General features: G+C 45.7%; 1 protein-coding gene across 1 annotated transcript in view; it reads right to left on the reverse strand.

Moving 5' to 3' along the window:
- Positions 1-827: 827 nt before the first annotated feature.
- Positions 828-12,314, reverse strand: part of LOC306825249 (receptor-type tyrosine-protein phosphatase zeta-like) — a 58,959-nt gene continuing 47,472 nt past the window's right edge. The window contains exons 16-30 of the mRNA XM_079345858.1: positions 8,412-8,432; positions 7,544-7,640; positions 7,344-7,426; positions 6,138-6,272; positions 5,106-5,240; positions 4,693-4,856; positions 4,466-4,601; positions 4,112-4,258; positions 3,830-3,923; positions 3,291-3,364; positions 3,068-3,187; positions 2,822-2,986; positions 2,532-2,674; positions 2,302-2,437; positions 828-1,806 (exon numbers count right to left, since the gene is read on the reverse strand). Of these exons, the coding sequence (XP_079201984.1) occupies positions 1,660-1,806; positions 2,302-2,437; positions 2,532-2,674; positions 2,822-2,986; positions 3,068-3,187; positions 3,291-3,364; positions 3,830-3,923; positions 4,112-4,258; positions 4,466-4,601; positions 4,693-4,856; positions 5,106-5,240; positions 6,138-6,272; positions 7,344-7,426; positions 7,544-7,640; positions 8,412-8,432 (1,797 nt within the window). The 3' untranslated portion in view covers positions 828-1,659. The remainder of the gene's footprint in view (positions 1,807-2,301; positions 2,438-2,531; positions 2,675-2,821; positions 2,987-3,067; positions 3,188-3,290; positions 3,365-3,829; positions 3,924-4,111; positions 4,259-4,465; positions 4,602-4,692; positions 4,857-5,105; positions 5,241-6,137; positions 6,273-7,343; positions 7,427-7,543; positions 7,641-8,411; positions 8,433-12,314) is intronic.

The raw sequence follows: 12,314 nt of genomic DNA on the forward strand, positions 1-12,314 counted from the left end.
TTTGCTCCATCTTTTGTCTGCTCTGCTGTGACCTCTGACCTTTGGCCTCCTTCCTCCTGTTGCCCACGCGTAAGTGAGCCGTGGTGATCGAGGAGCCGTAAATCTCTCTGGATTATCACGGCACAACACGCTTCCTGTAACCTGCTTCCTCAGCCGACGGTTGATTGCCTCTTCGTGGCGAGAGTCAGATCTTACTTTTCATGTCAGAAGAAAAGTCCTTCAATTCTGGAAATATCAGGATTGGAAAAACAAATCGTTTTCTAATCTTTTTAATAACTAATCAGCCCTATTTGCTTATTTTTAACCAGGATGTAAACATGTTTATCTCGGCCTTTTCGAATGGGTGTGTATGTGACTTCCTGTGCTTTTGCCGCCAGCCTCTAGTGGCTACTTTAGGAACTGCACGACTTTGCACTTCAGCATCGGCTTTATTCTTTTTTGCCGCCCGGCGTGCACACACTCACTGTGCTGCTGGCCCCATCACCTCACATGGTTACGACCTCTGATGCCTTCAGAGCCGCGGGACGACTCGACGCCACCGTCACCGCCTCCGTGGCGTTCATTTCGAAGGCGAGATGTTACAGCAGAGTAAACGTGGCTGGCAGTATAAAAAGGCTGTGTCGAGTCATAGATTGTGAAACTTCAGTTTCAGTTTCATGTGTATGTGACTTCCTGTGTTCTTGCAGTAGACCCTGCCTCTAGTGGACACTCGATGAACTGCAGGATTTTACACTTCAATTTGCCGCTTTGTTAGGACAGGCTGTAAAAGTTGCACGTGGACGTTGCCGCTCCTCGAACAGCGTAAAGAAATGAGAAGCCGCTCTGTGTTGATGGTCTTCCACTTATTTATTCCCCCTAGCTAATAATCCGGCAGTGTTTCATGTCCAGCTACAAAAACAAACATGTCAGTACCCCATGCATCACATTTAGTCTGTTACAAAATCCAGAATATAAAAGCATTAATGTTCTCCAACTACACGATTAGCAGTAAAGCGTAACATCTGAACAAACTAAGACCGGTCAAATATAAAAAATCTAAACGTATAAATAGAAATTTGGTCCGTCAAGTTGATTACTATAATATTATTTACATTAGATTATTATTTTGTATTATTCCAGGCCCTTTTTAAAACGTCCCTTCAACAGCACACTGCTGCTACTGGTGGTATTTACAGAAAGGATTTCAGTGCAGGAGTTCTAGAAAAGACAAGCTAACAAAATATCTCTCGTTGTAAAAAGAGGCAGTTTTTCCCTTTTTTTTTTTTTGCTTCCCGTTTGGCTCGGTGCCAATAAATACAAAAGGGTCGAGGAAAAGTGTTAGTCGAGCGAAGAGTCTGCGGGCGGCACACAGTTAGAAACATCAGACTGTTAGTCTACAGCTTGTATCAAAGTTAAAAAGTACAGGATGAAAAATACAAAAAGGCACACGTTACAAAAACCGCAGGGAGTCCAGAAGAAGAAGACGGAGGAGCTAGTTCAGTACACGCCAAGACCCGGGCTGCAACACGGCGTCCTGAGCGAGGACGATCTTTGTTTCAGGAGGCGCAGCGCCGAGGAGTCTGGCGTCAGGAGAAGTCGTGTTGGGTGGCTGAAGAGGAGGAGCTAAAGGCTGTTTGTTCAGGCGTAGAAGTGAAACGAGAGTTCTTCTTTGTGAGACGGTTACACCAGCGATTCAAGGCTCTCCGCGGCGCTGCTCGCCGTCCCCACCACGATGGTGCCGTTGTTGTCCGACGACTGGAGGGTTTTCTCGTCTTCCTGCGTCCCGATGAGACTCAGCATGGCTTTGTACAGGAACTGGTACTGCTCCTGTAATAAAACACTCGGCTATTATTCTGGAGAAAATAATGCAAGATAACTCTGCGGCTAACACGCTATGCTAATCATCATTTTAACTGTAGAAATCAATACTCTCAGTTTTGCCTTTGATTAAAGTCTAAGAACTCAAAAGTTCCCGGGGCCCATCGTGGCCTAAAGTCCCGGGACGATTATGCAAATCAGTCCAATGACGTGTAGAAGCAATAAAAAGAACTGCACTTCCCCTCAAGTCCAGTAGATGGCGCTAAGAAGAAGGCAAAGGCCGTTTATTTTTAAAGGTCGCGCTAGCATGTTTACACTTATATAAAGAAACAGTAAATCTGTACGCTGTTGTTGAGGCCTTCCAAAGTTCCTGTTCAGTTGTTATTTACGCTCATGAATCCGTTAGCTTTATTTTAGCGCTCGGTCGTTCAAGCTGCGTAACAGAGAACACGTCATCATCATCATCATCATCATCGTCAGCGTGCAGACAAACTGAGGCCTTACGATGTCGCTGAACACTCCCGGCCTCATCAGGTTTGTGAGCTTCGCCACTTGGAAGACATCGACCGAACCCTCCACTTTGAGCTGGCGCGTCAGAGTCGACAGAGCACAAAATGTTCCCGCCGTAACTCCGCCCACGCTAAAAAAAACAAACAAACAAACACAAAATAACGTCCACATCCCCACAGAGAGAGAGAGAATTATCTTCACACGATAGAAGGAAAGTTACGCACTCATCGTGGACCACTGTCGGCCCGTCCTTGGTGGCACTCTCGTCTTTCACCAGGTTGAGGAGCTCGAAGGTGTTGCTGAGGGGGCTGTCTGGGTTCGGCCAGTGGGGGGCGCTGTAGTGTTTCACTTCCAGAACAAAGTCGTCCTGTCGAGATAAAGAGACGTTAACGACGACAGAAACTCTGAGCGTTTACATTTAGAGATTTTGGGGGAGCTGTGGCTCAGTGGTAGGTTTGGTCGTCCTGCAGCTACATTTTCAATGAACAGTGAAACATGGTCAGGTGACACCAACCTGCGTCGCCTCCAGGACGTATTCCTGGACCACCACGTTGTCCTCGTTGGCCAGACAGATGTTATTCTCACTTCTGTGAGTCACAGTGAACATCTCGTAGCTGATTGGCTGACCTTTACGAGGCCAAACAGCACAATGCCCCGCCTCTTTCTCCTCCTCCTCCGTCTAAAAAGCAAGTAAAACTTCTTTGATAAAGCACAGACTGACAACTTCACACATCTTATGTTTTTTTTTTTGTTTACTGACCTCGGCGGGCAGCGACACGATGACTTGGGCGTTGTGGTCCCAAATCATCCTCCAGAAGTCCTTCACGGTGCCAGGCAAAGGATTCTGGGTAATGATGAACTCGCTGCTCTGTCTGTAACCCTGAAACAGAACCGTTAGCTTAGCGTCCATGAGAGACTGGGATGATGTTGAGGAATAAACCCCTCCCCCCCTCCTCCTCCTCCTCTGTGATTGGTGGACTCACTGTGATGTACGAGGCGTTTATGTAGTCGGATGTTTCTCCTGCTGTTGTAGACAATCTGACTCTCGACCTCTCGACTGCAAAAAGACCAGACGAGATGAAGAGTTTATAACTCAGAGTCAGTCAGATCCTTTTCCTACAAAGTGGACCGGACTGGTTCCGAACTGGTTCAACTTGTGAACCATCTAAGAATCGTTTTTTTTCCCCCCCTAAAAGCAACGGCTGCAAAAAGAGCCACGTCATCCCATCACTGGATACGTCTCTTGATTCCCCCGCCGTCTTCAAGCACAACAACAACAACAACAACAACAACAACAACAACAGAGGACTTAAAGCGTCTTGTTTCTGAAACTCAATAAACCGGTCTGTCCCCGAGGGCTCAGAACTAAGTTTAGCATTCGTCTATTTCGGTCACGATAACCTCCGTCTCCCCCAGCGCCGGACACAAGCCGTACTTTCTCGTCCGCACCATGAAGGAGTTGGTGCTTTAGCTCTCGCAAAGTGCAGATTCACACTGATGCAGTTCGACATGTCGGACCCACCTGGGACCACGGAGCAGCTCCGGTTCCTGCTGCGGTTACATTCCTGCAGAGCGGCAGAGAAGTCGCAGGGCTTCACTCCGGGGTGACAGAGCAGCTGTGGGAAAAAAAAACATCAAACATCTGTGAGTGACGGTCTCGTCTCAGACTGAGTGGACTCTGGATTTTAAATTAGAAGGAAAACTAAATAACTTCCTAAATTGATCTTTATCCCCGCGGTTATGAGAACAGTCCGAAAAACGGATGAAAGCAAACGGTATGAAAGGAGCAAGTATCCATGATCACCTTGAACTGTTTCTCCAGGCGCGTCCTCCCTGCAGGCCCCGGGATCAGCAGCTCGTCCACGTACCTGTGCAGGTGAGCGCCCGTCACCTCCGTGTCCCCGGACAACATGGCTTCCACCAGAGCGTCGTGGATGAAAACGTACTGCTCCTGCACGGACGAGACAGACGGCTGCGGTCGGTTACACTTGAAGACTGATTCCTGTTTCCATGGTGACGTCACCTTTATGTCTACCTGCTCTGACGTGGATCTACATCTCTGATGAGGACTACGTGTGAAAACCATTTTTGCAGGATTTTTTTTTTGTATGTTTTAAAGACACGTGTGATGACGTGAGAAGTGCGTGCGTGGTCTGACCTCTGTCTGAACCAGGTAGTTCCTCTGCGTGCGGATGTGTTTGAGGAAGCCCGTGATGTTGACGTTTCCTTCGTCTCTGATCTGCTTCAGCATGCTGTCCAAGACGATGTATGTGCCCGTCCGGCCCACGCCGGCGCTGCATGCCAACGAAAGAGAAGAAGAGTGTGGGTGGGAAGAGAGAGAAAAAAAAAGGATCACAGCTTTTCCTCCCATCGTGAGGCGTTTACCTGCAGTGCACCACCACCGCGCCCGTCTCGTCTTTCCTGGCTATGGACGACTTGCGGACGAAGCTGAGCAGCGGCAGGGCGAACTCTGGGACGCCCATGTCGGGCCACTGGGTGTAGTGGAACTGCGTCACCGTTCTCTCGTTGCTCCGCCCCTTCTGGGAGCTCTGCGGCGGGACAAGACAGGACAGGAGTGGTCAAAGAAAACATCCAGGAGCGACTCCTGTGTTGTTGTAAATCCACTCTGATCCTGTATTTGATCATGTCTATAAACCCCTCTATTTCAGCCCTGCTCAGAACAGGCTGTTTCTGTGTCTGTAGCTTTAAATATGTAAATGAGCTGTGTCTGGCCACGCCCCCTCTCTGGAAGGGCTCGGGTGTATTTTTGCAGTGTTTTCAGTCCTCCTGTGTCTGACCTTTTTAGCGTGTGTGTTCCTGACGGTGAAGGTCCTCTGGGTGTAGTAGGCGAGCACTTGGCAGCTCTTCACCGTCACCAGGAAGCCGTCGTACTCCTCCTGCACCTCAGCCGGCCAGTACTGATCACACTTCCTCTGAGGACGCATCCATGACATCATGATCAGGTTACAACATCTTTACCAACATCAGTCATGTACCATGTAATGCTCTGTGTATGATATTTTTACTCAGGGTCCAGTAAATACCAGGAAAACTCAGAAAGTCTATGTAACTTAAAGGAGCAGTCTGTAGCTCCGCCCCCTAGTGTTTAAAATGAGTACTGCAGTCTAAACTCTAATCATCACAGAGAGCTGGCTCCGCCCCCTCCTCTCACACAGGTCAGCATGTGGTGGACACTGTAGCTTCAGTGTTTAGCCAGCTCTGCATGTGGTGGACACTGTAGCTTCAGTGTTTAGCCAGCTCTGCATGTGGTGGACACTGTAGCTTCAGTGTTTAGCCAGCTCTGCATGTGGTGGACACTGTAGCTTCAGTGTTTAGCCAGCTCTGCATGTGGTGCACTCTGTAGCTTCAGTGTTTAGCCAGCTCTGCATGTGGTGGACACTGTAGCTTCAGTGTTTAGCCAGCTCTGCATGTGGTGGACACTGTAGCTTCAGTGTTTAGTCAGCTCTGCATGTGGTGGACACTGTAGCTTCAGTGTTTAGCCAGCTCTGCATGTGGTGGACACTGTAGCTTCAGTGTTTAGCCAGCTCTGCATGTGGTGGACACTGTAGCTTCAGTGTTTAGTCAGCTCTGCATGTGGTGGACACTGTAGCTTCAGTGTTTAGCCAGCTCTGCATGTGGTGGACACTGTAGCTTCAGTGTTTAGCCAGCTCTGCATGTGGTGGACACTGTAGCTTCAGTGTTTAGCCAGCTTTGCATGGGTCTGTAAAGCTTTCTGCGTTCTAACCTCTCTCCATGTTTCAAAAGCATCTCCAACATTGATCCTAGTTTGAGCAGCTTTCTGCTGTAAGTGGTAAGCTGTGATCACTCACTCTTCCTTTCTCCACCAGGTTTGTGATCATGACGATGACGCACGCGTTCTGCTCCCAGACCATCCTCCAGAAGTCCCCGGTGCTCGACCTCAGGGGACCCTGAGCGGCGATGTAGGCCCGCGGCTTCTTAAAACCCTGAAGAACAACACAGAAGACATTTTAAATAAACATGCTGCTGAAAGATGAAAGGACGTGGAAGACTGGAGTACAGGTGGCCTATTGGTCAGCGTACGAAAGGCTTCAGACCTCCAAGCGGGCGGACCAGGTTCAAGTCTGACCTGTGACATCATTCTGTGCTCTCTCTCTCTCATCTTAATTTCTTACTTTAGCCTATCACTGTGGAGACACCAGAGGAGGGGACTGTTTTTGGTTGTGGGTCTGCAGACGCTCAGGTTACCTGAATAAGCGTTTAAAAACACTGTAAACATGGATTTTTCCAGAATATGTCGCCTTTAATAAATCCAAATTAATTTGGAACCCGGCTGGTTTTGCTAAACCCTCGCTCCTCTTGAGCTCCACCATCTCGTCCAAACACGCCAAAAAAAACAAACAAAGATGGCAGCTGTCAAAATGTCCAAATTCAGGGACGTGAAAGTGGACAAAAAACACTTTTGGTAATCAGACAATGCTCAAGTCAAAAGACTTTCTCTGCTTCTGCTAATTTTTTCCACAACGTAAAACCGCATTCAGCTACTTTGCAGAGCTCAAGGACTCGCACAAAAGATTTTATGAGCGAAGCGGCGATTGTAAATATAACTTTTGTCAGTCAGAGAAGAGAAAACTCCACAGGGTCCCCCTCAAGAGCGGCGCAGAAAATGAAGTGTCAGCATTCAATCCGCTCACGTTAATAGTTTGACAACCTTCAGATGAGTGACAGCGACACAGAGCTCCTCCACGTGTTTTTGACTAACTTTATAACCTCAGCGGCGAGGTCCTGAAAGTCACCTCGGCTTTTTTGTGTGTCGCCTCGGCTTTTCACACACAATGAAATAGTGCAATGAAAGGAGCCGGGATGAGCATAATGGAGAGCCACGCAGGCCCTCGCTTAACAACGGCAAACGTGTTTAATGAAAAGGTTTAATAAAAAAAGTTTGGGCTCCGTGTTTGAAAGAACGGACTCGCAGGAACGAAGCCTGAAAAAACACGAAGGCCTCGCTTTGGGAAATGATGGCGACAGCGAGGCTGCATCGACAACAAGCTCCTTACGTCCACGTAGTTTGCGTTGATGTAATCCCGCGTCTTCCCGTCTTTCTCCGACTGCAGCGAGAGTCGCACCCGGCTGTGGTCATCTGACACAAAAACAGAGAAACATGTGGTCACGTGACTGCAGAACAGACTTGATCTAAACGCTCTCAGCTGCTGACGTTACCGCCACTTTACCGCACGCCACCGGGAATCGTACTCACAGGCCAGGATGTTGCTGTATCGGTTTTTGGTTTTGTTGTCGGGATGGTTGGAGCTGTCAGTCGTCATCCCCATGTCCACCGTGCACGCCTGAACCTCCTGACCCCACACACACACACACACACACACACACACGTTACGAAACATCACACACGTTACGAAACACGTCACACACAGAATGAAGCTTTCAAGCCCTCACTGACAAACGCTGGGAACTCATTACAAGACGCACTCATGTGTGAGTGAGAAGTTCAATTATTCATCAGTTTGTGTATTTAAACCAAAGACTGTAAATTATTAAAGGGCGGAGCCTGAGTGACGGCAGCCGCCTGTTGTACTCGCGACTGTCCAATTTGGCGCCAAACGGCGTTAAAAGACAGAGAAAAGAGGCAACGGTACAAGACTGATTTTTTTCATCCAGAGTCAATGAACTACAGATCCCACAATCCATTGCGAGTGATACCGCTGCTTCTTAAATGTAACGTCAGTCGTGGTTACCGTGGTAATGCGTGTTGCAGAAGATTTAAACTACATTAACAAGGATTTGTACAGTTGAGCCCTCCTGAGTCTCGTGTGAATGGATTGTGGGATTTGTAGTTCTTTGGTTTGGAAAAAAAGTTGATATGAAGATTTTTTTTTTTTTAAATGTCAATGAAAGGTTTGAACTGGGAAAATAACTTTTCGAACACCGATATTAAAATAAGTATTAATGTATGATTGTTCAACACATCTGTCAAAAAATAAACCATGCTTTACACATTCACATATTTCTGAATAAATAAAACACTGTGCATCACAACACGAGACAAATAAAATGACAAGACGGAGCTACGAGTGCAGCGGCGTTCAAGGCGAGGAGCGGCGTCTTACCTCGTAACTCTCCTTCAGGATCTAATGGCGAGGGGGGGGGGGAAGCAGCAGGCAGCAGTCGGGACGTTTCCGTGAAAACACAGCCGACCAAAAAGGGTGCAAAAATACAAATTACAAGACAACACAGACAACAACAACAACAACAACAACAAACTCCGACCAGATTCCTTCTCACAGAGCCGCTCATGCTTCTGCCAGCAGCGAGGGGGGGGGGGGGGGAGTGAACGGGAAAAATATTCAGGGTGTAACATTCCCTTTTTTTTTTTTATGGACTTATAGACTGGTGTAGTTTTGAGTCCTAAAACCAGGAAGTGAGTTAGCATTTTAGCGCCATGGGTTGCTAACTCTAAAAGTTTGTGTTTAGACGCCTGAAATAAGGTCTGTGGTTAACACAAGCTGAAGAGATTTTGTTAGACGAGAAAAACTATGTTAGCTAAGACCACAGACGAGAACTTTAAACGGCGGTTGCTAACGAGTAGCTAACTGAAACTATAGTGGTTGTTGCAGACATTAAACGTCATCACGCCGGGAACTCTCTCCCTAATCCTCCTTACAGCCTCTAGTCATGTTTTTCAGTGTTCTTGCAAATATTAGGTTAATAAACAACTTATTAAGCTAACGTTTAGCTATCTTGTCAAATCCACTGATTGCGCTAGCGGTGTAGTTAGCTTGTAGCATAACGTTAGCTTTTTACTTTTTACTCTCAGCTGCATTAACTCTTCAAACTTCATATAAATCATCTTTATCTGTAAAGATTATCCCCCTGAACTAAACAGCTACACATCAGAAACGTGTGTTTGACACAGAGATTATTTTCTGCAATGATCCAAAATCCAATGAAAAAATCCCATAGGCGAATTTTCGTAGGAACCACCGGCGCCATTTTTTCGGGTTGGCCTACAAAAATACGTCATTACTACACCAGTCTATAAAGCTGCATCCTTTGGAAGGTCAACACAGTCTGAGTTTGTATAATTTTCAGGTTTTTGGTACCGGACACGTGAATCATGATTTCATCACCCCAAAAAAGTTTCAGTGAGGGAGTCGCTGACGAAATATTAAATTGACTGAACGCCCTTCAGCCAATCACAGCTGTTCAACCAAGGCACCAGGCCAGAGACGAGTTTGAATGCCTGCAGAAAGAATTAAGTCTCTCGTCACTGGCTCAGTCAGAACCCAGAGAACACGCTCACTTCGAAATGCTTGATATGAAAAGGCTGCTAAATCATCGGGAGGATTTGAAAAGTTGCAGATCTTCGCCATGCAGCATGCAGACAACAACAGGACGACACGAGTGCAACACGTGAAACAAACAACGCAGCAGCCAAGCACGTGATTTAATAAATCGATCTTTGTACCTCAAACTCCCGCTGGAAGCCGCGGGTGTCGTGAAGCTCGGCGACGTGTTTGATAAAGTCCTTCACCGGGAACGCGGTTTCTTCATCTGGACAAATAAGAATATCAGATGTTTATTAGGAGTCGTAGCAAACATTCAAGAATATATATAGATATATATATATTTAGAAGATAAAGGACTTTTCTGTCTGGGTCAATAATTTCCTGAATTTCCCTCGGGATCAATAAAGTATCTATCTATCTATCTATCTATCTATCTATCTATCTATCTATCTATCTATCTATCTAATGTTGATGTTTGTCCTGAAAGCATAGAGAGGGCTTATGAGCGACCATTAGCAACTTTACATGAGCTAGCAATAGCATCACGATCACTGTCAGTCCACGTGTGTGTGTGTGTGTGTGTGTGTGTGTGTGTGTGTGCGCGTGTGTGTTACCATCGTTTAGTCCAGCGTTGGACTGAGCCTGGATGACTCTGGGCGATGAGCTGTCCTCGATGTAGAAGTGAGCCGTCTGAAAACAAGCCCTGCCGACACGAACACACAAAAAAGTTTCAACAAAATAACAACATTCGATGTAAAAATAAAGAATTTCAATCAAAAAAAGAATCAAAAAGTTCAGTTAAAAAAAAAACCAGAAGAAAAAAAAATCGAACAATCAAAGAGTTAAAAAATTACCTATTATTATTTTGTTACTCAACAAAAGAATAAAATGATTTATCTTTACTTCGTTAACAGTTTAATAAACTTTCATGTATGGTAGTTTGTTTTTTTTAAACATATTTGGATATTTTCTAGTTTCTAAATGTTAAAGGACGAATGTGACTCTTTGATCCAGCAGGTGTCGCCCTTGCGCACCAGCATGAAACTAAAACAAAACTGCTGTTAGGCCACGCCCCCTCCTTCCTGAAGCCTTGTAGCTTCATGTAAACTGACACAGAATGATCTAAAACAGGGGTGTCCAAAGTGCGGCCCGGGGGCCATTTTTGGCCCTTGAGTGGATTTTTTGTGGCCCTTGACTTCAAATCGAAGAATCAGAAGATTTTGGCCCCAGGCCTCATCAGACGGCATATTTCGTTCTTTTTTTTCTTTTTCATGTTCGCGAGGGAGACCTATAAAAGCCTGACTATTCTTTCCAAAAAATTAGAACACAACAGTTTCCCACTGCAATTAGTTATTGTGTATTTACATTATTTTTTGAAGAGGTGTGTTTGGCCCGCAAGAAAAAAAGTTTGGACACCACTGATCTAAAAACTCTTCATCTAAATAATCAGTGAGTATGTTCTTCTTCTTCTTCTTGACTCAAACAGCTTTTATACTCAAGGGGAGGAGCCATGTAAACACAGCGCTGACAACAACACAGCCAGCAGGACTCCAGCTTCTCCCTCACTGGAGACAGTCAGGACTCACACACACATTCACACAGGACACACTGGAGTTCTGATTGATGGTGAACATGTCGCTCATTCTTCCTTTAAATGAAGTTCAATGGTTCTTTATTTAAGTTGATTTTAGTTTCCAACAAACTGATTTTTTTCTGCTCCAGACGTGAAAACGTGAAAATCTAAAAACTGCACGAGAGAAAGAAAAATAAATGTATAATGTTTCAGATAACATAGTTCATGCATATACAGTGAGTGTTTGTTCAATAATAAACTCTGTATAATCTGATGTCATATTTGGGCGTCGGCAGAGACCGGAGGTTCAGCTTGAAGGGCTGAAGACGCTTTTGTTTTCACGTTGGCCCAGATTTGTTTTTGGGAGAACACACGTTAATCTTCCCGGAAACACAGGAAAAAAAAGATGTTCTTTTAATCCTTGACAAGTTTTTAAACGGATGAGACGGCCTGTGATGAACTTTGCGTTGTTTCGGCCAGAAATGGGCATCTGGGATTAGCACGGCAGCAGAAAGAGGCGAGCTGCGAGATTAGAGACGTGTTTTTGGAGGAATCACAAAAAGCGTCATTCTCTGTGTTGTTGACTGAATAGAAGCTGGTGTTGATCTCAGTCTGTTCAGCATTAAGTCCTTGTTGTTTAAACATCTGAACAGATTGGTTCCCAGAGCTCAGCTGTAAATATGCAGAGTATTTATCGTCCGCTGTTTGTCGACGTGTGACGGCTCGTTGGACAGTCTAAAGAATAAAGTTGTCTGAAGCCATTTTCACATCGGGGGGGGAGGGGGGGGGGGCGGGTCTCCTGATGTTTAAAGAATACCAACACTAAGATTATTTGTGATGTGTCGTCCAACTGAATGAACTTCTGATAAATGAATCGTAGAATCAAAACGTGTAAAAAATGGTTTACATGAAAATTAGCCTCCTGCAACCCTGAAAGGAAAAACTGTAGATACATAGAAGAAGGACGGACAGAAACTTAAACTATAAGATATCTCAGGTACAAACTGAACACTTTTTTTTTTTTTCACTTATTAATAATTCTTGTGCTGATGCTTCTGTGTCGTCAGTGCACACGCCACATGTACAGAGGACGGGGTCTTTAAAAGCAGGCGGCCTAAATTTTGAATCTCTCTCTCTCTCTCTCTCTCTCT

The sequence above is a fragment of the Symphodus melops genome, assembly GCF_947650265.1.
Source record: "Symphodus melops genome assembly, chromosome: 6".
NCBI lineage: Eukaryota > Metazoa > Chordata > Actinopteri > Labriformes > Labridae > Symphodus > Symphodus melops.